Source organism: Haemaphysalis longicornis, unplaced genomic scaffold (genome assembly GCF_048455015.1).
Source record: "Haemaphysalis longicornis isolate Haplotype H1 unplaced genomic scaffold, Haemaphysalis longicornis Haplotype H1 scaffold_7, whole genome shotgun sequence".
NCBI lineage: Eukaryota > Metazoa > Arthropoda > Arachnida > Ixodida > Ixodidae > Haemaphysalis > Haemaphysalis longicornis.
The window spans coordinates 95185701-95211927 of NW_027526422.1; the positions used below are offsets into that span (position 1 = coordinate 95185701).

Genomic DNA, 26227 nt, shown 5'->3' on the forward strand with positions numbered 1-26227 from the left:
ACGAGCTCAACTGCTGCGTCGCGGAGCTGCAGCAGCTCCTTGGACTTCTGCTCCAGGGAGGCCTCCAGACGGAGCAGCGCCTCGTCTCTCGACAGCAGGTCTTCGCGCAGCTTGCTGATCGTGGCGCCATCTTCAGCCTGGAAATTTCACAGCGCAAAAACACCCAACAACCCTAAGCATCCTGCTTTAGGACAGAAGTTTCAAGCCCTACTACCCCCACTGACAATCAACTCGGTGTTTCCTGGTGGCCTCCTGAGGAATCAGCTGCCTAGTCTCCATCAGCTGCTGCTCAATCTGGCAGGCAGACTGGCAGGAAACAAACAGGGCTACCGATGTCAGCGCCTTACTGGCTCAGTGGCCAAAACATTGCACCTACAGCTGTACTAACTGACACTACACCTTCGTTAAAAACGGGCAGTGCACTATACCACTACTCTCAAAGACACCCCAAGGCTATTGAAAATGCAGCTGGCAATATGCACAACGTTTATGCTAGCTGCCTCCATTAACAAAAGGACCACTATAGCAGAGTGCCTTACCAATGACCACATGCATTGTGGCAGGATACCTTACCACGGTATGGCCACAAGTATTAAAAAAAAAAAAACAAGGCAGCGAAGATGCAAGATGCATAATGTTTGGAAGCGGGCCGACCTGTTTCGCTTCGAGGCTGGCCAGCTTGGCTTCGGCTTGGCTCAGGGCTTCCTTCAGGCTGTGCACCTCGTTCTTGTACTTCACCATCATCTCCTGCATGCCGTCATCCTGAAGCAGCGAGAGAGAATAAAAAAAACACATTACGCAACAGTCCCTTTACATCCCCTCCCGGCAACAAGCTTCTTGTTCTTCTTGTTAAAAGAGCACTGACACGAGAATTTCATGTTCCACTTTTATTGTTTTTATCGATGCTTAATGGTCTGGCGAACCTGAAACAGCCCTTCAAATACTTCAGCGCGCGATAGTTAATTACATTGAACGGCCTGAAAATCGTTTGTTTCAAATTCCCGCGCTTTCATCCCGAACGGCGCATATGACAGACTCCCGGACAGACGTCACCGCTTTGTGCGGACGTCACCGGCGCCCGCTTGAGAGGGTGTTGCGCCCGCTCGCCGCTCGTGGGGTCGCGCGCGTGAAGGGACGTCACGAGTTTTTGACGAGCGCTGTCGCGTCACTTCTTTTCCGCTCTTGGATTGACGTCACGCTGATGTCCATTTGCTGAGTGCCGCTCCGCGCGCTGCTCCGTCGGCGCGATAAATAAGATCGAATTGAACTACGTTCTTCGCGTCGCAGGCCGCTCATATTTCAGCCAGGGTATTATGTTGAGTGAAGGAAGCGAACTGTGCAATAATATTAACCCTTTAATGCCTGAATTATGAAATAGGCCACAAAAAAAATTTTTTTTGTGTGTTTCGGCTTTAATCAGGGACCGTGATCACATTCCACATTTGTTTTATCTGGGGTGCAACTATATCGCCGACTTTTAGGTTTGTCGCGAATTCGCGACAACAGGCACTTAAGCCCATATCTCGAATAGAACTTCATCACCTGCTTTTAGGTTTGTCCTGAATTCGCGACAACTGGCACTTGGGTCAATATGAGGAAGTTTTGCCGCAAGAATAAAGGGGATGTCTGCAGGCCTGCGAAACAATGGCTTCTATGAAAAACATTTATTTCACAGATTCCAAGCCCAAGAAATCAACTGTCTTGAAAATAAAATCCTCGGCTCCAGGATTCCAGGACGGTATTTCCCGCTGTTCTCGACAGCCTGTTTTTTTCCACTTCACGGTCTGTTTTGCACAGGCAGTTGGCAAAGCCACCACGTCACCGTTTTCATCTTCACTGCTAGACGAAGACTCTCCCAAGGGCGCAGCCCGTGCTTGTGCATACGGATCGTAGTCAACATCGTTGTCATCACTGTCACTAAGACAGCTATCGTCACTCTTATCCTCAGGTGGCAGTCGTGTGCGAAGCCCTTTTCTTCCATAGAACGATCCAACGTCCATCCTCTGCCAAAAAATAAAAAAAAAACGTCATACCTGCAGTCACCGCGAAGTGCCAAAATGGCCGAGTGTCACGAATTCGCGACATACCACGAAAGGAAGAAGCATGCAACAAAAAACACAGTTTTAGAGAATGTAGCAGCTTATGGGCAGTCTCTTGAATGCGTGCCAATAGGGTAAAAGATTTGGGGAGCTTGTACTCACTTTGGTTAGGCAGAAACCGACGAAGAAGTGAGAGCTGTCTCACGTGGCTCGCGCTTCCCGCCAACCGATAGCACAGAACTGGCAGGATGCCGATAGATCTACTGGGTTCTAATTTTCAACATCTTGTACTAGATGGCGATACATGCCTGGAGCGCAACCACCCCCTCTTTGAATGAAACACATGACAGCCGCCGCTGAAGTGCCTAAATGGCCGAGTGTCGCGAATTCGCGACATACCAGAAAAGCATGAAGCCTGCAACAAAAAACGTATTTTGATTCAATGTAACACCTTATGGACAGCCTCTGGAATTCGTGCAAATAGAAAAAAAAAATTCGGAGAGCTTGTGCTCACTTTGGTTAGGCAGAAAACGACGAAGAAGTGGAAGCTGTCACACGTGGCTCGCCCTGTCCGCCAACCGACAGACATTCTGGGTTCTTATTTTCAACAACTTATACCAGATGGCGCTACATGTCTGGAACGCAACCACCACATCTGCTGCAAACACATGACAGCCGCCGCTGATGGCAGCAAAGGTTGCGCGAGTTGCCTGGCCAGCTTATTCAGTATGTCGCGAATTCGCGACAACCGGCATTAAAGGGTTAATGCCGAAAATTGGTGTCAGTGCTCCTTTAAGCTTTTTGTTCAGCTTCTTGCAAGGCTGTTCTGCATGTCACATTAGTTGGCCTGCAGTATGCTGCCACTCTGAATCACCACCACCATCCGGGGGCAAAAGTGTCAGGACAACAGCTGATACGTGCTGGCATACTTGGTATCATTGCAATTCAGCTCTCTTTACAGCAAGAGTGCAATGTACGAGACAGCATTCTTCCCTCTGCAATGCCCACCTCCCCTTTGCATACTCTTATGACGACATGTAGGAATTACAACAGCCTGTGAGCAAATGCAAAAAGAAACCGCTTAAAGTTGTTAAGCAAAAGACAATATCATTTTTCAACTGCCCAGAAGTGGGTTGTAATTTAAAGAAAGAAAGAGAGAGAGAGAGAGAGAGAGAGAGAGAGAGAGAGAGAGAGAGAGAGAGAGAGAGAGAGAGAGAGAGAGAGAGAGAGAGAGAGAGAGAGAGAGAGACCGTCCTGTCAACAAACGAGTATGGTCACAAACTAATTTGCGCAAATTACGAGGCCGTCCCATTGCGAGACATAATCTCTCCTCCTTAAAACATTTCTTTTTGCTTTTCACCGTGGTTGTTTTTTAACCATGCCAGACAATACACCGGCATACTCAGCACCCACACGAGCGCAAAGACGTTCTCCCTGTGAGCGAGGGGAGACGGGCTTCCGACAGCCTAGCAAGGTGGCGAGTTTGGCCTTGTGGTAGTTGCCACCGTCCCACAATGTAGAGTCTCTACACTGTCAGGCGTACAATGTTTCCCTCTTCCGCCCAGGAGAGGAGAGCCGCTCACCTGGGCGCTGCTCTGCAGCTTAGCTGCCTCCAGCTGGTCCCGGTACTCCTGCAGTTTCCTCTCCAGCTCGGCTGCCTTCTCTCGGTGTGCACTCGCTGCATTCTGGGAGGAAGAGAGGCAGAGGCCGTGAATGCTGGTCCTCCATCATACCCGGCGCACCAACAGGGACTTTGCGACAATCCAAGCATTCCTCCTATCTGCACATGACAGCTCGTTTATCACGAATACTAACAATGCCGTTATGGCCCACCCATCAAAGGAAGGCTGTACACGCTGCAGGAACAGCAGTGCTAATTCATGCAGCAAATATGGGTGGAGCATGCCGCCCCTTCCTCCCCTTCTTCCGACTTTTCCATTGGCTAATAGAAGCGGGCAATGCAGGCGGGCTGAAGCAGTGAATGAAGTAAGGCATGACAGAAAAATGTACCCTCCTCAATACACCCCACGGACCATCAGGATAACAAAACGACTACCACGAGACGGAGTCAGAAGTATAGGGAAACAGGTGACTCAATGGAGGATGCGATAAGCAAATTGAGGGGCAAGAAAAGGGTTTGAACAGCACATGATAGGAGCAGTTGGGAGTCTTATGGGAGATGCTTTTGTCCTGCAGTGGAGATAAATTATGATGATGATGCAACTTTCTTAGCCTGCTGACTTTCATATTTCCTAGCAAGGCCCACTGAGACAAGGCTATAGAGTCGATCGGCGCAAGAACTACCGTATGACCCGTTCTCTGTCGAAATAAAACCACAGATGGCAGGATACATCTGTAAGGTCACATTTGTAGAATATTTCTATTAGAAAAGGCTGCAAGAGAGACGTCACCACATCAATTTATTTTATTTTCTTTAGATATGAAACCCTAAGCAGGCTTGCTTCGAAGACTGAAGCAAAGGATGAAAAAGCCTAAAATAAGGTGATGGATAAAAATATTTTCCAAGGGTAGCAGCTTTAAGAACCTGCAGCAAATGATGCAGAAATTTATGGTTTCACTTGCCCAGTACAGCAGTTAAATTTAGCCTACCGCGTACTAAGCTGCTGCTATGTATGCATAATGCACCTTGAAAAATCAGCTAAATTTCAATTCTCCTATGCTAACTCAAACTTTGCAATCCTTTTTTATTCCTCCAAGAACAAATGAACACTTACAACTTGTGCATATGACTACTTTTTAACAATGTAAAATAAGGGTGCTTAGGTTTTCTACTAACATGCTCTTTATTACACATGCTGTGCACACTTTTAATGAGTGCAACTCTTGACATGTACCTCAAGGTGACTGCATTTCTTTTCACAAGAATATTTACTCAATTCAGAAGCAAGCATCCCAGTGACTTACATCGCTGTCTGAATGCAAAATTTCTTGCTCTTCAAGCCGAAACTGCAAGTCTTCCACTTTCCTACAAAAAGAGAAAAAAATGTGAGAGCCCTGCTTTCATTAACATTGACAGCCATAGGCGTGCGCACAGGGGGGGCAGGGGGGGCCCCCCCTAATCATCTGAAGGGGGGCGCCAAATTGGCCCATATTTTGCCAATGTAACACATTAAAGTAAAAATTTCTGCTCAGAAATATTTTGTATGTGTTGCAATTTTATCGCATTGAAATAAAAATTTTATAACCATCCCTCTTTGCACTGCGTTCGGACCGCTAGGCCTTCAGTGGGAAGAGGTCGGGAGTTGCTGTAAGGGGAAGGGGGGGGGGGGGGGGGCGCAGCGGTAAGACTTTGCCCCCCCTAATCGAGAACTCTGCGCACGCCTATGTTGACAGCAAGATCGATAGCGAAACACTTGATAGTGAAATGTTGATAGCGAAACGTTGGGAGCTTTTAGCACCATTTTGTACACTGTTTTTCTTTGCAATGCATCCCTACGTTCCAACTTCTTTGTTGCAGTTTGGTAACCCTAAAGAGCTAGCATCGGCAAAGCATATTCGCGTACAAACAAATCCCATTGTACTTTGCCAAAACCACCACATTAGGGGCCCTGGGAGGCTGGGATTGTAGCAATTTTTTTTTGCCTAGAGTAATGAAATTTGGCAGACACACTAGAAGACACTCCAGATGGTGAAATTTAAAATACTATCATAATGGTACTTATAATTACTTATAATTGGCTAATTACTCCTCTGGAACAACATTTTGGCACATTCGAGAACATCCAATGTGTGCATATAACTGCAGTAAGCAATCGACAACCCAGAAAAAATAGGTAAGAAAAAAAAAAACAATCTAAAAAAGCCAAATTACATACAGTAACAAATTAACAGTCCGCTGTAATACAAAGGAAGGGGCATAAGAAATCCTTTGGGGAAAGACCAAAGGTCAAAAAACAAAAACTTTTGAAAACTGGTAACAGCGGTCTCGTGGTTCAAACTACCTCAGTGACAAAGCAACAGCAATGGGGGCGGAACACTGCCCTAGGGAACCCCCCGCACTCAAACTTGCCTTTGAAGGTCCGAGTTGAGGGCAGCCAGCTGGGCACGCTCCTGCTCGTTCTCCTCCAAGAGTTGGTGGAGGGACGCAGTCCGCCGCTCCATCTCTTCCGCATAGGCCTGGTGCTCCGCTTGCAGGGCCGAAAGCCTCTGCTCCGTCTGCCCCCCCAACGGAAAATGGCCGGCAGAATCAGAAATTGCTTTGCAGACCCTTCAGGGCACCACGACGGCTAAATACATTGTTCAATTCGAAAGAACTAGTCCAAGGTAACTCACTCAGCTCCATTCCAACCATGAAAGACGTTTTTTTAAACGAAAAAAGAAGTGCAAGAAATGTTACAGAAACTTCTAATTTCGCACTACAGTGACTTACGTGCAGCACTGATGGAATAAAGGCCTGCACAAAAAACAGTTACATATCAGTGTGTTGACTGTACCTTAGTACTCGTGATACAATCAAACAAAACTAGAGCCCCCACTACTATTGCCCAGTCATATTTCTTGGTAACGGCTTAGGTTGGCAGCTGCCAATCGCACAAACAAGCTTCAGTGACATTATAGATGTCGTCTGAAGGTGGCTGCAGAGTCGACACTGCCTCATTTGTTTACCTAAATACCTCTATTATTTGCTTGAAGTTTGCAATAAAATTGGCATCGTTATTAGGACAAAGCAGTCCTTGTGCGAACCAAACTTGTGCTTTGTCTTCACGGCCCCTTCGCTACGAATGGCAAAGGTTCCGTGTCGAGACAGAGCCACATTACCTCTTCCACCTGCACGGAGGCCCTGGCAACCTCTGCCCGTTCAAGGTCACGCTCCTTAAGCAGTTGCTCCACGTGTTCCTCCTTCTCTTTCAGAGCCACCTAGTGAGAACAATGACGGGAACACGTCAACTTCCGAGTGCAATGGGTACTTCAGCATCAGGCGACAATTACCCACACTACACTCGGGGACAATCCGTTCAGCCAGCTGTACCTAGGCCCCTAATACCATTCGGCAAGTATTATCTGGGTGTAACAAGCCCAATGGGGCCGACTTGACCAGTGCAACAACGCACTGCACCAGCAGACTTGGCAAGAATGTGGGACCTGGTTTTGTGGCAAAGGACGTTGTCCCCAAGTGTGTATTGCGTGTTTACGAAGAGAGTTGCCAATGTGAGGTTTTTTTCCTGCCGTACACAAGCCCACATGTCATGCAGCACAGTGGGCCTGAACACTTGACTTGTTGGAAGCCCCTAGATTGCATTGCTCGAGTAAGTCTGGCTGCTTCGACAGCTTTCAAAAGCTGCTAAATATCGAGCAGCTTTTACGAGGTCTGTGAAATGGGATGACAAGTTTCGATCATGCACATGCAAGCGTAACGGACTGCATGCATGCATCTAGAGGGACGCCAAGAGTAACCAGAAAGTCAGATGCAAGTCTAGTTCTTTTTATTTCGTGAAACATAAAAGCAGTTTAGGCTCAAACAAGTCTTTTTACACCAAACAAGGGGTGTGGAGGGTTTGTATCGTAATCACAGTCAACAGCTCCTCCTTTTATGGAATGTTATCGTACAGTGTTAGTGCAGGTTACTGTTAATTGCAGCAACTGCACCGGTGAATTATTGGCAGTGTCGTCGCTTAGTCACATGTTACCGCACACTCATCAGTGCACGCTTGGCAGGCTTCCAGAATCTCGAACACACTTATTGGGGTCATTGACCAGTTCAACGTGACCGGCTCGACCATTGCAAACAAAAGTTCACTAAGCTTGGCCGTGGTCACGAGTACTGAACCGTCGTCTCCGTAATCATCGATGGCAGCCACGACCTCTGAACTGTGCGTGTGTACAAGTACTTGATTTTCAATACCAGGACTGGGTCGATGGCCTGCAAGAAACCACCCAGAAAGGGCCAGAAGCAAGGTCAGACCACTATTTCATTCTACCAATGACCAAGAGCATTAGAACATGTATTCCCGAAATTTTGAGCAACTACAGCCAGCCATCAACACAGGGCCAGGCTGCTGTCAAGAAGAACGAGGCTCCGTGAATCAACGACTCGTTCCCAGTGTACACTAGACTCTTTTATTGGTCAAACTGCTAAGACTAGACGCGCTCTGCTTTCTTCACTGGAGGCTCTGCAGGCTGGTGTGAGAGGGAAGCTCATTTTATTGGGCACACAGGAGCAGAGGAAGGGACAGGGGAAGTTGGCGCCACTATCTGCCGTAGGCCGGAACCGTGGCGATGCATTGTGGGTCGCTTTCTCCGGCCGTCGCGGGTGCTCCATCCGCATCATAAAACCATCCGTCGCAGGGGCCTCAGAAGGTCGTCAAGAGGGGGCGTCACGTCCTGAAGTGAAAGCGCTCTTGGGGCAAAGGCTGGTGGATGCACGAGCCATTCGAGAGCTGGGGCTCTCCCTTAAGTGCCCTGGTCTCAGGAATGGGGGTGTAGGTCAAGGTGGATGTGAAACAACATGCACGTGCATACAGACACACATGTACAAGCACCAACATGAGCACTCAGCAATGGTAAGGTTTGTGGGTGCAAAAACTTCACATTGGCAAAAAGCAAAGACCCATATGGAAGGAAAAAGAAGGAACTTACCACATCACAACTATTTAACCAACGCTAGCAGCTAAAATTGATCACTCATTACCCTTGCTCAGTTGACTGCAAAAACTGGTACGTACCTGTAGGGAGTTCTGCGACGCTGCCATGGGAGAGGTTAGCGGTTTAGAAGACTTCTGAAAAACAAAACACAGAGGAAATAGTTTTAGGATGCCACGAGGAAAAGTTGTCTTCTAGGGTTATAACAAAATTGGTCAATATGCTACTCGCACCAGAACTGCGGCTATTCCCCATGCAGCACAAATTTAGTAGTCAGAATAAGAACAACTACTCCGATCGCAATATAGTAGTAATGTTCAGTATCGAAAGCTAGACGCTAAACACTGTTTGAAGAAAGCTAGTACTGACGAGGCATTGCAGCAGAGATGCTACAAATGAGTCTTGTGACGTGTTTACAGAACTACTATGAAGTAAGTATGTTGCGGTAAGTAGCAATTTCATTAATGCACACATTATCCTCTCCCACAAGAGAGGAGAAAAAAATTCTGTAAAAAACAGAAGTCACTAGCCTATGATAGTATGTGAACGTTTTCTAATCATAAAAACAATACAAACAAAAAATAGGGAGAGTGGAGAGAGAAGGCAAAGCGTGGGTTCAGCATGGGGCATGCAGAGGAGAAACAGAAGGCAGAGGATGCAACAAACAGAAGCCAAAGTTGAGTCACTACAGAGTGCCAAGCTTTCTACGTGCTAACGTTGAGCCATGGGTCATCAGACGGTCAATGAGAGACTGAGCCATGTCCGTCTCACCGTTGTCATCTTGCGGCCCTTGTTTCTCAGCTCACAAGTGCTAGCTGTGGGCAAGTGGTTGGGCTTTGGACTTCTCAGTAGGACGAGAGATGGAAGAGCGGGACACACAAGCCCGTAATGGGAGATTTACAGAGGGAAGCCACAAAAATGGTGGGTTCTGAGACAGGTGCAAAATGGGTGGGTGGAAGACAGGGTGTTGGCAGGAAGTCCCGAGGCTCTGGTGTCTCAGACAGTCAGATGCGAATGAAATTTCATGCTGTTTGGGGGGAGGTGACTCAGTGGGTCTCCCAATTGACATCGTGCCCGGACCACAGACAACTAAAGTTTCTCGTGTTGCTTGAACACCCTGTTTTCTTGGTGTTCCCATTTGCTGTGTGTGTGTGTGTTTTTCAATGAAGTGTCCAATATAAGAGGCAAATTCTGCACTCATTTTCCTGGTTGTCCATTGTGAGGCAGTAGTTTACAAGCACCTATTCCCTTGTCTTACACTGCACTAGTCAGTTATGTCCATTTCCCTTGAGAGCTTAAATTAACAGCCCAGACCAACAGCCCATACAGCTATCAAAGTTAGTAGGTTTGGCCGACATATTTCTCCGGTCCTTCCGAAACTGTAGAAATAAGCCTGTGCAGTAACAACGCCTCCTGGAAATATCTGCACTGAGGATGACAGCACAAGTAAACGCATAGGAAAGTGACACTGCAGATAACATGTGCTGAAACGTGACTTTGAGCTTTACTTCCCTCTGCTGTCCAAATGCAGCAAAAGTTCACAAGTCACTTGCCCTTCCTTTGCTAGGTACACCTCACAGGCGCACGACTCAGAAACATAGTTTTATCTAAAAAGTGAAATAAGTGGAATCACTGCACTGCAACTAAGTACCTGATTGATTGTGTGAGTGGCTCGCTGACTGTTGATAGTGCACAAGTGAGACAAACTTGGTGTGAGCTGTGGATACGCCAAGGTTGTTGGGACGTTGATGGGGCATTGTTGGGACATTGTTGGGACGTTGTTGGGACGTTGGTGGGACGTTGGTGGGACGTTGTGTGGGCAGGGCACGAATTCAGCTGAGTCCAGAGCAACTTACCCCAACTGAGGGAAGCACCGAGGGAAGCAGATCATCAGAGTGAGAGACGGTGAGAGAGAGAGGGGGAAAGGAGGCTTGCAGGAAGGGGAGGGGGATTACCTTGGCGGGGGAGGTTAGTGCGGCGACGCCCAGCCTTACCCCGGCTCTGGCGGAGGCCGAGCTCAGGGAGCTGCGCAGCGACTCTTGGCTACCTGCACGCCGCGGCTGCGAGGTGATGCGCGTCGTGCGCATGGTCGTCGTGGTGGTCGTTGACGTGTGGCCCCCCTCGCGGGCAACCTTGTGCAGAGGCGCAAACAGACCGTGTCGCGCCAGGCACCGGAAGTACCTGGGTGTGAGGGGACCACAGGTGTGGAGGGGAAATGATCCCATTCACACAGGCTGCAAGAGCCAGCTTTAGATTGCACTGGATATGGGAGTAGCACACTTGATCCTTAATTATATACTCTTTTATTCTTTCATGCTATGCATGTCGTGCATCTGACGAGAAGGGTTTCATCGAAGTACACTTGTGCTTAGTTTATTTTTAGTTCAAATAAAACACGAACCAACCTGTCGACTAGCTAAATGTGCATGAAACCAGACATGTTGTTTCCAGTAAAGAAAATGGGGAGACGCACTTCGATGAATTCCGGATGTTTCAAATAAATCAAGAGAACCATTCGAGCATTATAAACTGGTCCTCAAGACAACTGAAAAGCAACAGCATAATCCAAAGATACGTCATTGCCATGACATTAAGGGTCTGGATGACTCGTTCGTTCGACCCTGGTAGACAACTAAAATTTAAGCAAGTGCACCAGAAAATCGAATCAAATGAAGTTGAAACCAGAGCCTTATATGCCCTGTCACATCATCTAAATTAGAATTCAGCGACAAAATCAAATCACTTCAGGCAAATCAACAAGCGTCAACAGCACACCGCTTAAGCTAGCCTTAGATACGAGAAGAAACACTATTCCAAGACTGCAGCTTACACTGCAACGCACTTTTTCCTTCATTTGCTTAACCTTCATTTGCTTTTCCTTCATCTTCTTAGCCTTAAAAAGGTTCCCTGTGCAAATTCACAGGCCAAGACCCCTGAAGCTCCGTCAGAATGCGCAAGGGGGGTAAGGAGGAGAGGGGACGCACTTCTTGCCGGCGACGGATCCGTCGTTTTTGCCCACAGGGTCGTCCAGCTCGACGCCGGCCCACTGTCCCGTGGCGAACTCGGTGGGCCCAATGAAGCGCAGGGTGCCGGCCTTCATGCCCGAAGAGGCGTTCACTATCACCCGGTCGCCCACCCGCAGACCGCAGTCGGTCATCGTGGTCGACGTGTGCATGGTGACCGCCCTTGGGGAAGACCGCGAGCTGCCCGTCGGGGAGCTGACACGCGTAGTCGTGACCTGCACATCGAGCCCTGCATTGCTTCTTTGTTTGGCTTAGAAAAACACCTTCCTTCGCTTAAACATCTAAGATGTTACACACCTTAGTGTAACGTAGCAATAAGAAAGTTAACATTGCGAAAATGCCGAGTGAGTAGTAAGCTGCATAGCTGTATGTAAGTCATACATGCACAGGGAGAAACTGCTACAATTAACACTGCTTGCCACATTAAACGCACTTACATGGAACTACAGTAGTAGACAGTTTTAGTTTTACATACATAGAAGCTTTAGGTACGTAGAGCTTTCATGGGTGACCAGTGCGCATGCTCAGAACGCAAATGGTCTGTGCGAGTCTTACGAACGCATTTGAATTTTTACGTTGCTGTCCTTAGGTTGCTTCCATACGTAGAGTTGATCAACATGGCGGCGCCCTGCCCTCCCGCTTTGCAGCTTTAGCAGCTTCGTTGCTAATCTCTTAATGTGATATCGTGTTGTAAAGCTGCTGTTGATTTTTTTGCCTTTAAGTTGCCCATTCTTACCCTCACATAAAGTTTCAAGCGACAAATACATTCTGTTTTTTAGACAGAAGGGCAATTTTGCAGCTGTCAAGCCTGATGACGTAGCGTTTGTCGTCGTCATAGCAACGGACTCGCGAGACCACGGGTGGCTACAGCAGTGTGTGTCTGTTCGTAGATAGCGCTAGGCATCCAGGCACCTTAAGTTCGGCGTGCATCGCTTACGTGTCTCTAAGCGGGTTTCAAACTACGTGCGCGTGGAGTACGTATACTTCTCACGCTTGCGTACGCGAAATCTGTACGTATGTGAAACTAAAACTGTCTAGTATTACCGAAGCGCAATAATGGACTGCGTTGATTCGCTAACAAATAGATGTGAATACAACGAACGCTCACTATTCCTGCTCGATCACAAGGATGAAAAGCTGGTTTTTCAGCAGCACAAGACGTGTCCGAGAGGAAGCCAGCTTCGCAGGCCCCGCTAGCAGCGTTTCGGTGGCAGTATGCGGTACAGAGCACAACTACCGGCCGAGCCTGCCAAGCTGGGTTCTCCGCAGCACAGCACGAGTTCGAGAGGAAGCCAACTTTAAAGGCTTCGCTGGCGTTGAAGGCACACGGCATAGAGACCTGCGTCTTTCCGGGCCCCATGAGCGTGGAGGTCGTGTTGGTGCCATTGGCGCCGGGCCCTGGGAAGCGCGAGAGGCGCTCGGGCCGGGCGAAGACGCCGCGGCGGGGCTCGCACTGGAAGTAGCGGACGCCGTTGACCGAGCCGTCGTTCTTGCCCGCGGGCTCGTCGAGCACGACGCCGGCCCAGTCGCCCGAGGCGAACTGCGTCTCGCCCAGGAACTGGATGTAGCCCGGACGGGTGCCGTTCACCCACACGCGGTCGCCCACGATGAAGTCGTCCGCCGAGCCGTGGTTGAAGGGGCCGCCCGTCTCTGCGAGCAGGTGATCGCGCAACGTCAGCCTCGCCGCGATCCCCATCGGCCGTGATCGCCACGAGTGAACGGGACTAAACACGGACACCGCCGTCCATTGTGAGAGAGATACAGCTGAGGACAATTTGACAATACCGAATGCAAACGGCACGCACTTTCTTACCGTTAGTACTCTCACTACGCAATTCGGAATTTCTCAAATACGCCACATGATCACCGGTGGGTCAACGCATTTTGTGCCGACGGCCGATCGTAAATAGACTGCTCTCTTGTCACTACGTACACCACAAACTGGCTCCAACCAAAAAAAGTTTCGCAAAAGGTCGCTCCTGTAGCGAATTCGGGGGAACCGGTTTTTGTTAGAACCGAACCTCTTCATTGAGTGAGGTCCGTCCGTTTTGCAGCATGGAGTGAGGAGAAAACGGGCTTAATAAGCGACGATATCTGCACGCAGATCAAAGTTCACGATTACGCCACTTCATGGCACACAACCTCCGAGTGCACCCGATCTGGGTGGGGCCACACACACGCGGAATTCAAGTACCAGGGACAGAGCGTGGCGAAGCAGACGAGATGCCGCGCGCGTTTTTCGCAAATGCTCACTGTCAACACAGCTTCTCTAGCGCAAAGCACGACTGTCGGCCGCACTGCGCCAAAACGGGGACCGAGGACGACACACATCTCCGGAGTTGGCCAGGCGCGTAATCGCGCGTGTGTGACGGAACCACATTAGTTTCCCGCAGGAGCGCATCCGCCTCAAACGTGCGCTGTGGCCTCCGGTAGAGCTGCGTGGCAAAGCTCGCTTTACGGCACCGCCCGCGCGGCTCATGTACCGTTGGTATCTACGTGTCCACGGCTGGAGCAGCAGACGTCGATCAAGACGCATATGAGCTAATTTCGGTAGACATTTTACATAGTTCAAATAAGTGTAAAGACGCGAGGGTTCTTGGACGACGCGGAACTGGGGAAGATTTTCGCTTGCGGTGCTTGAGGGGAACTGGGGTGCAGGAGGGCTTCGGGGCGCACGCGCTCCGATGGAGCCGCTCAATTCCGATGGAGCCGCTCAAAGATATAAGGATTGTGCAGTGACAACTGAGTGCGAAGAAGCTACGCAGAGTTTGACGTGTGAATGACAAGGCATGGGCACACACCCCTCTACGACGGCGAACCTGATCACCACGCGATGCAAAGAGCGGCTCCGCTGCCATTTCTAGCAACTCGAGTACATCGGCGACGAAACAGCGGCACCTACGGTTCATTCCACAAGCTACGTGCAGCACTGTGGAAGCTACATTTTTATCACTAAAGCGCCCACTGAGGGCGCCTAACTCACAGTGAAAGGGGCTTTGAAAGGGCCTGTCCGTGTCCCCCTCTCGGCAGGTGGAACTGCAATACCCCCGGCGCCTATTCTCGCTTTCTTTCATGGTGAGTTAGGCCCCCTCAGTGGGCGCTGCATTGACAAAAATGCAGCCTCCTCGGTGCTGCATGCAGCTTGTGGAATGAACTATAGATAGACAACGCCCAGCTGGAACATTAGCTTGAACAAGGAAGCGGCATTTCGTGGAACCTGCGCCGTCAGCGAAGACAGCAGCAGACGCCAGACGCAACAACTCAACACCCGCGACGATGAGCCCACTGGAAACCGAGTGCTCCCTTCGATTCGAGTCGCCGAACACAACGCACGTTTCGCGGAAGATGCCAGAAAAGAGACTGCCAAACCTGTCTAACCGGAGACTGATTACTGGCTTTACAGTACGATAACGCCGACTTTGGTCTTTTTAACGTTCAAACAAAACGACCCAGTGTGCACACTCCCAGGCACACTTTGCGCCATTTACGGAATTGCACTTCATGGCCTTGTGATTGGAACTTAATATATATACGCCGTTATACTCGTTGCATTCGCCGCAGAGCACTGGAATGTTTCAAGAGTGAGCGCCCTCGGGTAATGAGCACTCTTATTACAACCTCACGCACAGCATTCCATTTTTTTTTCGCCAAGTTTTTTTTTTCTCAGCGAAGTTACCCGCGGTGGTGCAAACCGAGTTGCGTGTCATATCAACAAACAAAAAAAGTCGGTCCCGCTCACAAGGGTAGGGGAAAAAAAACTCGGCCGAGGAAACGCGTCACATAGTCGAAACCGGGCTAAACGTTAAAAAAGGACGCAGAGCTTCGACGACGGTACAACGTTGAATTAAGGAAAAAGATAGAAGGAATCTAACACGGAAAACGCTAACACATACAAAACACGTTTCGCGTTGGAGGTTTCGGCCTTGGGGTGAAACGGTGTGCTACCTACGCTGCACATAGGCGTAGAAACGACCCCGCGGAGATTTTCGGTCGGCTTGGATTCGCTAACCGAGACAGCGCTACACACACACACAAATGGATCTCTCTGACTGCTCAAACGTGGAGCTAACAGTGTCCAGGTGGCTACTGACTTTGCTACCCCCCCAAAAAAGTTAGGCTCCGCTGCCGAAACTACACAAAAGGAAGAGTCAGAAAAAATGCTGTTCGGGGCGAGCAGGGAATGGTAGAAAGAAGAACGAGACAGAGAGAGAGGGGAGCAAGCAGATAAAACTTTCTGCGCGGAAGCTCCCTCGCTACCAACGCGAGGCCACATCATCGCGAAACCCACGACTTCCCCCTCGGGCAACCAAAAACTCCCACGCGCGCAGCCACTACTGTTCCCTCCCCTTCCCACGCAACGAGCACGCTAATTGCCCCTCAAACGACGATCGGATGAAATGCGCAGTTCCCCTGTTCGGAAAGTGAATAAATGACGAGCTAGATCACCGCTATCCCTCAAACACTAATCCACAGACGGAAGGGCGCTGGGGGAGAGAGAGAGGGAGTAATCCATGGCAGAAATGGACCACCAACGATCCACACTGGCGGCGTCGACGAAAACGCAACAACAACACGGGCCACGAAACGGCAAGCAAGCTTGCAGCACGGTACCACGAGCACAAACTTCTACCACCGGGTCGCCAAGCTCTTCCACAGCCCCGAATTCGTATCGGGGAGAGACAGCGTAAGTGGTAGCACCGCAGCGGAGCAGAGGCAGGGCCCGGCGAAACCGAAACCGTCCGCAGCGGACGCACCTCGGAATCCGTACAGCGGGCTGGTGGACGGCATGGTGCGGCTGCTGCTCCGGTGTGCAGTGGTCGGACGAACCGTCAGGCACCGAGTGCGCCAGCGCGAGCTACCTCCGCGGCATTTTATATTGACCTTCGCGCGCGCGCGCTGCACGGGCGGGGAAGGGAGAGGGGGCGCATTAAAACAAAGGGGCGTAACGAGACGTTTCGAAAACGCCACGCTCGGCGGGAGGGCTGCGCCGACGACGGGGTTGACGCCTACGTAGCGAGTCACGTGGTCGCGGCTGACGTCAGCCACGAGCCACACGCACATGGCCTCAGGCTTGCACCATTTTAGGCAAGACCACATGACGCTGCAGACACATACACAAACGGCGAGGGGGAACGAAACTCCGACTCCCTAATTTTGTGCAGCAAAAGGGGGCTCTGGTTTTCAGATTTGACCGCTCTGTTTGATCTGAAACTAAATATGATGATGATGATGATTGCTATTGGTTTGCCCTTTTTAGCGGGGCGGTGACTTGTCATCTTACCAAAAAGGCCTAATATACCTATGTTTTATACTCTTGGTTTAATACTAGCGCTGCTTTGGGCAGGCACAAAAAGCTTATTAGGCACAAAATACTTTTTTTTCTGTTAGAGGTGGTAACTGTCCTAGGCAATATTCCTCTCTCTGCTTTTCGTCCACCAGCATTCTAATCTTCTTTTCGTCCCCTCAAGAGCCTTGAAGTTAACTTCCTCTGTGCTACCCTCAACTCCTAGGGCTTTTGGAAGCCGAATATTTCCCTCACATACCCGCACATTCTAACCCTATGTGCCGCACAGTGTTTCTTTTCCGCAGACAACGCATACCCCACCATTTTGTGAGTGCTTCCCCACAAAGCACTTACTTCGCAAGCAAACTGCTCTAGCCTCAAAATGCAAAGCACTGCCCTGGGAATTATCGTAGAAATTTTCCTTTCAGATGTTCAATTTCTCAGCCCTGTACATCTCTAACGACGTTTTAGCTTCCATTTTTTTCTCTCCATTTATTCGTTTCAATCTGTCTTGCCTCTTTTTTGGTTACCTTGGTTGTTTTGGATTCTCCACTGTTCTTTCCGTATTTCATCGTTAGTCTTCTAGTCTTCCTTAACCACTGCGTGTCCACGCTTTTCAAGTATAGGTACCTAAAAACCTTAGCTGCCCACCTTCGTTGATCTATTGCTCTCAACGTCATCTCAAAACATATTTCCCTCTGTGCTTCTCGAACTTCAAACGACGCCCAGACCATGTTAACATAACGTTTAACGCCACCTATCGCCTTCCACCGCAACTATTAATCATATTTACGCGGTGCGGGACACAACCCAAGTTTTATCCATCTACGCTGCTATTTTCTTGCACTAATAGAAAACAAAAATACTGTGTCAAAGGCTTTTCGAGTACTAAAATAAAACGCACGTACCATGTTTTTAATGCAACCAACCATTTCAACAACAGGCGAACAGCTAAAGGAGAACAGGATAAGTTCGCGGCAAAAAAGAAGAATAAGAAGAAAATCAGGTCCACTCGTTAGCCCAGCGAAACCATGTACACAATGCGAGCAATTCCGCGCTTTTCGATCGGAGTATACTCTAAGCGCCGCACGATGCTTCCACTTTGCTGCACGCAACTAGAAGCGAACGCGGCGTGTACACGGGCGACGTACAAGGCGTCTTGTGCGACGAGCGAAGAAAGGCGACGCGGACACCCTTGGGACGTCCCACGTCCCGTGGCCTCGGAACTGAGACAGGTTCGCCCAATGCGAGGCACCAAACACGGGGAAGGGAGGGGCGACATACAGGCGCACACCACGATAAATGGGTCTCGTCAGCCGACGCCGAAGGCTGTACACGCACGAACGCGGCCAAACATCGATACTCGCGGTGGCGTTTGTGATTTGCGCCGTGCAGAACTCCGCGAAATACGTCGCACGAAACCGCCGCGCGTACCTTTGGAGGCATTTGCTTTTGAATACCGGTACAGACAATCCCGCACTACTATTAACGTCCTATCAGACCAGTCTGAATATGAGTTCCCGGATGGTGATTACAATAACAAAATATTGAGCGCAATCAACGCGACGCCTTGACCCGCCGCGGTGGCAAGCGGCGTTGTGCTGCTGAGCCCGAAGACGTGGGTTCGATCCCTGCCGCGCGGCCGTTTTTCTGGTGGAGACGAAAAACGAAAACGTCTGCGTGTCTAGATTTCGCCGCACGTTCAACATCCCCAGGTGGTCGAAATTAGCCCAGAGCCCTTCACTACGGCGTGCCTCATAGCCCGGGTGTATAGCTTCGGCCTCCAAAATCTGAAAAATAGTTCCCAAATATAACGGCCTAGCGCTACACCTTCAGCGCGCAACCAAGCGAAGCCTACGGTCGCGCCGGAACCGTTGGCTGCTATAACGGCTCACTAGCTGAAAGCGGGGAGAAAAAGCCGCAAGCACGGGCCTGCGCAACCTGTCACAGTTTCCGGGAGAAGCAGCGAGGTTGCATTGGCTGCGTATGCGCATTCATACGCGTACGTCACTTCGGCGGGGCGACCTTGATGTGCATGCCTCCGACTGCGCAGGTTCTCGTTAGTGAACGGGGGAGATGAACACACACGAGAGATTAGTATTCGCAGTGCGGGCGTGGGCAAAAAATTCCACGTATACTCTACAGTTTTCCAAACACTCCCCATGAAGCCCACTCTCTCGTTCTGTCCTTTAACGACCACTTACGCCACTATTTCAGGGTGCGTACAGCGTACATACAACGGGCTCCCTTCACTGCAGTCGCCGTTGACGTCAATTCAAACACCGCAGGAGGACTGAGCAATACGTGTGCTGATGTCCTATACATTACGGAAGCGCGTACTTCAGGTTTTCCGTCAACGGTGACAAAGAAAAGCCAGTTGACTATCGCTTCGCCAACCGATGACAGACAGCGGCGAAAATTTTGGGCGATCCCATTAGAAACCAACCTCCTGCAGGTGCGTGGGGGGCGATTTTACGGTTTACAGCCTCCTCGTTTACGGCTGTGGCTTGGATACGTGCATCTGTACGTTGATTTTCATTTAGCCGCTACCCTCGCGGTCGTAAGATTTCTTTTGTTTTCCTATTTCCCTCCGATTGGTGCACTCATGAAGGCTGCTTTACCACGTGATCTGCGAAATAAGCAGCACATTGTTTACCCCAACGGCTGAGATATGTACACTGCCAGTGGACAGATATCATTGGACGCTTCCCAACGCTTCTCGAGAGCCGCGCCCTTGTTTGCCCCGAAAACGGTGGGTGCTATAGAACCCATGGTTACCGGACCCAACGCCGCACACAAATGTCGGCGTGTCTTATAAGTAATATAGGCTATGCAGGCCTGACACCACGGGCGCCTGGCGGAGAAGCATGCATCGGAAGAAGTCCACGCAATGCACCACCGTTACCCCGCACCACGCATTACCACCGTAAAGTTGTCTCATTTAAACGCGTTTGTTCACAACGTCGGCTGATAAAGGACAACTTCACGTTCTCGCGCAAGCTTTGACGCCCCGCACGGCAGAAGGATTGGCGCGCGAATATAATCAAGTCGCGGAATTCCCATTAGCGAGGCTCACGACCGTCCTCACGCTAAAGACATGGAGGTGGGCCTCCCGGTGGATCCGCCGTAATTTCCCATTACCTTCCGTCCAAGCCCATATATGTGCACGTTCACTGGACACGGGCACGTTAACTGCCCATTAGCAATCTCCAAGGCTCTAAATCGGATGCGCAATTATTACTGCAACTTCCCCAGGGTAAGAGCAATTCTTTACTCTTCTAGTCAGGACGGCACAGCCGTGCACGTAGTCATGACGAATATACGCAGACGCAACGGGAGCAAACTGGCGTGTTCGCGTCCTGTCTTTGCACTAAATTAACCCATTTTCCGACTTACAATAAACAAGCGAGAAGCGATGCAGCCCACCAAGCTTAGTTCGGGACTCTCGAATACTTAAGAAGCTGAATGCTAACCGGAGTCAAGTCATGTACGAGCGTTTCAGCCCAGAAAGGCGTATTGGTGTAATCTCATCAAAAAGAAAAACTATACAGGCACTATAATTCTAAAAAAAAAAAAATTAAAAATAAAATGTGCTAAATAAAAACGCCGAAAATTATTTTGCGAATTCTCGGGTCCTAAAACAGACTGAGACTCGGCAAAAGCATTTCCCAAGTCACAAAGTTCCTAAAGCCCATTTACTATTTTGCTAAAAGAAAAAATATAGCAAACACCCCGAAAAGAAAAAAAAAACCGCATAGGCGGTATACATAGACAGTACATCTCTCAACGAAGCTCCTGCAGCCAATCTGCGCATCCTTCAAGTATTCCTCCCCAAATTCGTTTTACTGCTGCCCTTTAGCAATGAAGTACGAGGACACCCAAGCACTCCTTACGATGCAGCAATTGCGAAGGCGTGAGCGCTCCTGTGAGTTCGACACCTAAAAGCGGCCACAGCGTCGGCAGAGGTGCGGCGCGCAGAGCCCCTGGATCGCTGGTGACTGCTGCGCCCCGGAGTGAGGCAGCGGCGTGACTTGCATGTTCAATTTCTGAGGCAAGAGCTGTGGATCCACGTGCCACGTCGCAGACAATGGGGTTTTCACAGCAAAGCTGTATACCTCCACCCCCTAACGGTTTTGACAAGGCCTAAGACGCAGAGCGCATGCGTCAGGCTGTATAGTCAGGAACACAGCATAGAGCTCAGAATTCGTTTTAAGGGAACCACAAAACAAGCAGCGAAACCGCATTATGGATGATAATGCGCCTGTGAACAATGCGACCTGCCCCCCACCCATGTGTTCCTCAAAGATTATGTTTGCAGATTATCGTTGACGGCAAGGTAGGACTAATGCCACTAAATAAAGTATCTTCGGACACACTTCTGCTGCTGCTGAATGCAGCTACATCTTCGATTCGCATTCGGAACTACGTCAGTCGCGCGCAGCCGAAGAGCGGGGAGGACAAGCTAAGCCTACCAGAGCTGACCGACTAAAACGCATAAACAACAAAATGGCGGCGCCCATGAACCGTCGCAGTGTAAACAAATGTCACGTGATGCGAACTGACCAATGAGCATGGCGGCGGCACGGAACGATTGTAGAAAAGAGTGCCGGTACCCTGTATACTAACTAGCCGTGCGCAAGCGACAAGCCCGCCGAGACGACGAAAAACATTTCACGCTCTCCTCCATCACCATTTGTAGTGGTTTACAACAGCTTTGCTGGATGGACATCCAATTTCACAGGGCGGGGTGGCGACCAATTTTTATTTCCCTTCCGTTTCAGGGACGCCGACTTTTTCGCCCTGCGAGTCGTTCAATGAAGCTGCCAGGCGTCCGACGCACAGCAGACAGCTAACGCAACCAAATACACTGCCACCAACGCGCGTCCTCATTCGTTCGACAGGCACTCAAGACGTTCGGCCGAGAAAATCCCCTGCTTTCAAGGAAGGGCTGTTCTAAACCCCGTGTAGCAAAAAAGACGCCCATGAGATTGGGAGGAGGGGCGTATGCGTACGCAGTTCCCGAGGCGAGAAATTGGGGCCACTTGGCTTCGCAGTTTAAATATTAAGCTGCGTTCGACCCCCCGCCGCTCGGCCTTCCGATGCTCGCCTTTTTGTTTCAACGCTCAAGACGAGACAGTTACGTACTGCCCCCTCACTTCAAAGTGTTCCAAGTGGCCATACACAAGGGTTAAAGGGATGAATATACGTCCCCAGTATCACGCGTATGAGTTGCCAGAAATTTATTTAAAGGATGTTTACTTAAGGGATGCCTTAAGTATGATCGACCAACTAGCCCAACAACGTACTACCTCATTAGACTTTATTGACAGAAAAGTGCGCTTTCTGCCTCATTTCGGGACGTTCCTCACGGCCTTTGTTATCAGGACGGTGTTGGGTATAGAGTAAGGACACGGTTGGACAAGCCTTAATAGCCGCAAGCTCCTGGCCGCTCGATTCGCCCGTCCGATTTCCCACAGACTGGTTCACGCTCGTATTGACACACACACACGCACACGCACCAACGAGCACGGGCGCACGCAAGAGGAACCAGCCCACGGCAGGTATAGTATACACGTCTTGGATATTTCCCAAGAGTAGACAGCTGCCAAGAGAGGGGAGGCTGCCAGAGGGGAGGAGTTAAGGAACGCCCACGAGGGCACGCACGCGCAGCCTGTCTTCGGCGCTGCCCCTTCGAGGCCGACATCATCGGGGAGAGAGAGAGAGAGAGAGTGCTCGATAGCGCCCGATTTATTCCCCTCCGCGTACGTGAGGCCCGGTGTAATTGCCGTTCGTCGCCGGTGGTCCCGGCTGCCGGGCTTCCACACTAGCGGCCGCGCTCTCACGCACGGCGCGTTTCTTTTCCGCTCCGGGCACACAGCGACAAGAGGAGGACCGAATCGTTGACGTATTTGTTCGTTTACCGACGAGCGGACCATTTCACGCCCATTCGTCTTTCTTCGAGCCGACTGGCCGCTTAGCTGTTGGCTACAGCTGCCTGTGGAAAAGAGTGGCGGCTGTCGTCGAAAAGTGGTGAAGGCAGGTGAAGGAGTGGGTATAGATGCACCGCGTGGGCCTGGCTTGTTAGGTATTGGCAATGACGCTGTGAACCACGCACGGGGAATTAAAATAGACCACGAAAACGATAGTCACAGATGACGTGGTCTATGTCAACTCAAGCCATCCGTCTTGTTGGCAGTGAATCGAAGGTTGCGTGCCAGCCTGTGTAGCATCGTTAGAGTGAACTAGAATATTCTAGTTCACTCTAGCATCGTCAACCGCCCCCGAAAACGACGGCAGCCAATTGGTAGACCGGGAATTCAGGATCTGTAGGCGGACACTGACTAGGCAATATCCTGATGACGAGGAGGCATCCTAGGCGCTGCGAAGTGACTTCAGTCCCAGGAGGAAGGTGAGACGAAAGTTCAACGGAAGCTAGGAGACGCGAAAGACCCATAAGAGGCCAATCAAGGTAACGGCTTAGCTGAATCGGCACATGCTCTTGCGGCGTTTGTCCTTAGTGCGTATTATGCGCATGCTTAGCGGCAATTCTTGGGGTTGCTCTCCCTGTTCCTGGGCTTCTTCCGCAAAAGCCTTCGGGTCCTATACAGAACTTGTCATCTACAAGCTCTCTTGTCTACAGCGTCTCTCAACAACAGGAATTCTACCGAGAATCTCGGTGCTTTCCTACCAACTGCTAGAGCTGCTCCGAACATTACTGCGCCATTTGCCTCTGCCTTTTACGCGTGATATACCAGCCACTCCGCGTGGCATGGAAGAGACACTCTTCCGGCAAATTTTCAGTGGCAGCCTTGCCACCGTGTACGATCGTGCCGCGGAACATAATCATCATCACAGTTCCCGGAATCAGGCAAACGTCATCGACGCCTACACGTGCACTGAAGTTCTTTACGCTAGAGTACTTTTTTGGCACTTACGGGGACCCCTTTATGCGGACGGCTCCGCTATACCTCGGACTTATTTGGCACTGCTGGCGCACAGATGTCGTTGGGGTAGTGCATCATCAAGTATGAGCCTCGGCTTCCAGACGGCCTCGTACCGCTGCAGAGGTAGTAGCTGCACTTCATTTCATCACCATGCGCGGAAATAAGCGATTTTCTGGGACTTACGAGGCGTCCTCCAACCTCTCAGAAAGCTATCCATGTACACCAGTCAGCTTGTCTACTAGCAGAAATACGAATAGGGTGCTCAACAGACGAAGATCAAGGAAGACCAGTGATGCAAGTTTTCATCAGATTTTGAGGGGCGTGAAAAAAAAAAAAGGGAGGGGGGTTTCTCGTGCTTTTTTTAGAAAAATATAAAAAATTGAAAACGGACGTTTCTGCACAGATCTATTAAAAATTCGACATACTTCTTAAGGCGACAGCCTTGGATGTTTCATTAAACGCGAAAAGTGACGGGAGTTTCTGGCGACTACACGAACGAAACCAAATTACGGCCACAGTAAAAAGAAAACAAAAAAATAAAATATACATAGGCCTAGGCACTTATGTGGGTTCGGGTGGGATTTGAACCCGGGTCGCCAAGAGCCGCAGCCAAGTGTGGCAACTACAGCATTAACCCTATACCGCGCCAGGATGGAACAAGAATTATCCGGGTGCGTGCCGCATGACAGGTGAACGTGACTCCACAGCAGCATACACGATGCAGCAGTGAAGAGGTATTCGATAATCGCTGGCTTTCGCCTTCAAATCTTAAGTGTCCGATGAATTCTTCCCCTTAACACTGAAAAGAATCACAAAGGTCCCACCAGATTTTCCGCTCTCCAAATCTGCGGACGATTTCACCTTAAGGCATTGATTTCAGAAAGCGTTTCCCTCACTGCGCAGATTGGTCGCCTCACAACAGATTTCCCCGGAGATGCTGCTTTTTTTTGTTCAGTGTTATCCTGGCTGGAAAAAAATAAAAAATAAAACGAGAGAAGACCTGTTTTGTTTTTAATGCTTTTTTTGTTTTTTAAATTGCTTACATATCTAAGGAACACACGAAATATGTCGGTAAACAAGCGCCAACAGGGTAATTGGCGCCTGTTTGTGTCTGTGTCTTCCTTCGTCTTCGTCCGTTTGGCGTCCTATTCGTCTTTCTGCTACGACAAGGAACCGACTAGCGCGAGGCGGGCCATCACGTATTCATTCAAGTGCATACTCGGTCATTCTGGCATACAGGGCGGCTCGGACTTGAGCTGCAGAATAAAGTTTCATCTTGGCAACACGACCATAACAGCCATGCCTCTCCGTGACTGGACGGACTGCGTAAATATCGGAGTGGCTGGACCCTGACCACAGATATCCATTTTCTGCGTGCCACTGACGCTCACTGGGCATTCCGCTTTCGCCCGGTCCAACAAAAGGACTGACAAGACGCCGCACCGTCCGTGCCTGAACGTGGCGTACACCCGAAGCTTCGAATTTAAGATTGGGTGGGTAGATTCCCCACTGTGTATGCCCGACGCGCGCTGGGCGAGAACACAGAATATTTGCTGTGCATCTGACCGCGACTCCCCGCTGTGCTCCCTACATGTCTCTTGTACGACGTGGCAGTAACATTGAACTGAGCCACTTCCTTAAATCCTGGGCCCACAGCAACGACTCGTATCTCGGCACAAATACTCTGCTCATCTTTCTCCTCGACACTGGACTTTAAAAACGCATTTATCCCTTACGAGTGACATTCGATGTATATAGTAATGCCTACATTTTTGTGTTTGCCATTTCGGTATTCTCCCTTCGCTTAACACTGTTCTCTTTCCTTTTTGTCCTTTCCTTTCGGTCCTTTCTCTTCACATTTTAAATGCAGAGCATTTCAGTAACTCACGATGTCACCCGCGTTGTTGTGTCTAGTATTTCCATTTTATTTCCAACGTATTTCCGTTTTTCATCTCGCTGCTGTTCCCAACGTTTTTAACCACCACAAAATTCACTACAGCCATCCCCATTTGACGTAGCAGGCGTAAGCTTTCCAGTTTTGATAAAAGACCCCCCCCCCCCCCAAAAAAAAAAAAAAAAAAAAAAAAGAACAGACGGGCGATGGCGGTTGGCCTGGCCCAACATCGCGGATGACCTCGTAAGGATTAAAGACGGAGTGAATCCCTAATGGGCCATTCACTGGTCATCGATCACTGCAACATTACGCGGTCCTTGTTTCCGATAAGTGCTAGGCATTGTTCTAGCGGCTGGCGTCATTTATCATAAACAGATACCCCACGCAGGAGAATGAGATAAAGACGCATGTAACGAACAGAGCACATAGGCGGCTGTCCGGGC

The 26227-nt window shown here is 49.9% G+C and overlaps 1 protein-coding gene and 1 long non-coding RNA gene across 7 annotated transcripts in view; both read right to left on the reverse strand.

The window, feature by feature from the left end:
* The window catches only part of LOC144146118 (uncharacterized), a 123332-nt gene that overhangs the window by 32927 nt on the left and 64178 nt on the right, over positions 1 to 26227 (reverse strand). For 4 of the 6 annotated variants that reach the window (XM_077678069.1, XM_077678070.1, XM_077678067.1 and 1 more), the window contains exons 3-12: positions 13002 to 13312; positions 11624 to 11877; positions 10595 to 10820; positions 8723 to 8776; positions 6819 to 6917; positions 6070 to 6215; positions 4965 to 5025; positions 3623 to 3724; positions 655 to 762; positions 3 to 137 (exon numbers count right to left, since the gene is read on the reverse strand). In XM_077678069.1, coding sequence (XP_077534195.1) covers positions 3 to 137; positions 655 to 762; positions 3623 to 3724; positions 4965 to 5025; positions 6070 to 6215; positions 6819 to 6917; positions 8723 to 8776; positions 10595 to 10820; positions 11624 to 11877; positions 13002 to 13312 — 1496 coding nt within the window. Of the gene's footprint in view, positions 1 to 2; positions 138 to 654; positions 763 to 3622; positions 3725 to 4964; positions 5026 to 6069; positions 6216 to 6818; positions 6918 to 8722; positions 8777 to 10594; positions 10821 to 11623; positions 11878 to 13001; positions 13313 to 16416; positions 16576 to 26227 lie in introns of those variants that run through there. The other 2 variants (XM_077678071.1, XM_077678068.1) reach the window with 2 other exon arrangements.
* Positions 1641 to 2806, reverse strand: LOC144146123 (uncharacterized). The gene is made up of 2 exons (XR_013317664.1): positions 2202 to 2806; positions 1641 to 2003 (listed from the first exon to the last, which is right to left on the reverse strand). It is a non-coding gene; the product is annotated as an uncharacterized LOC144146123 (long non-coding RNA).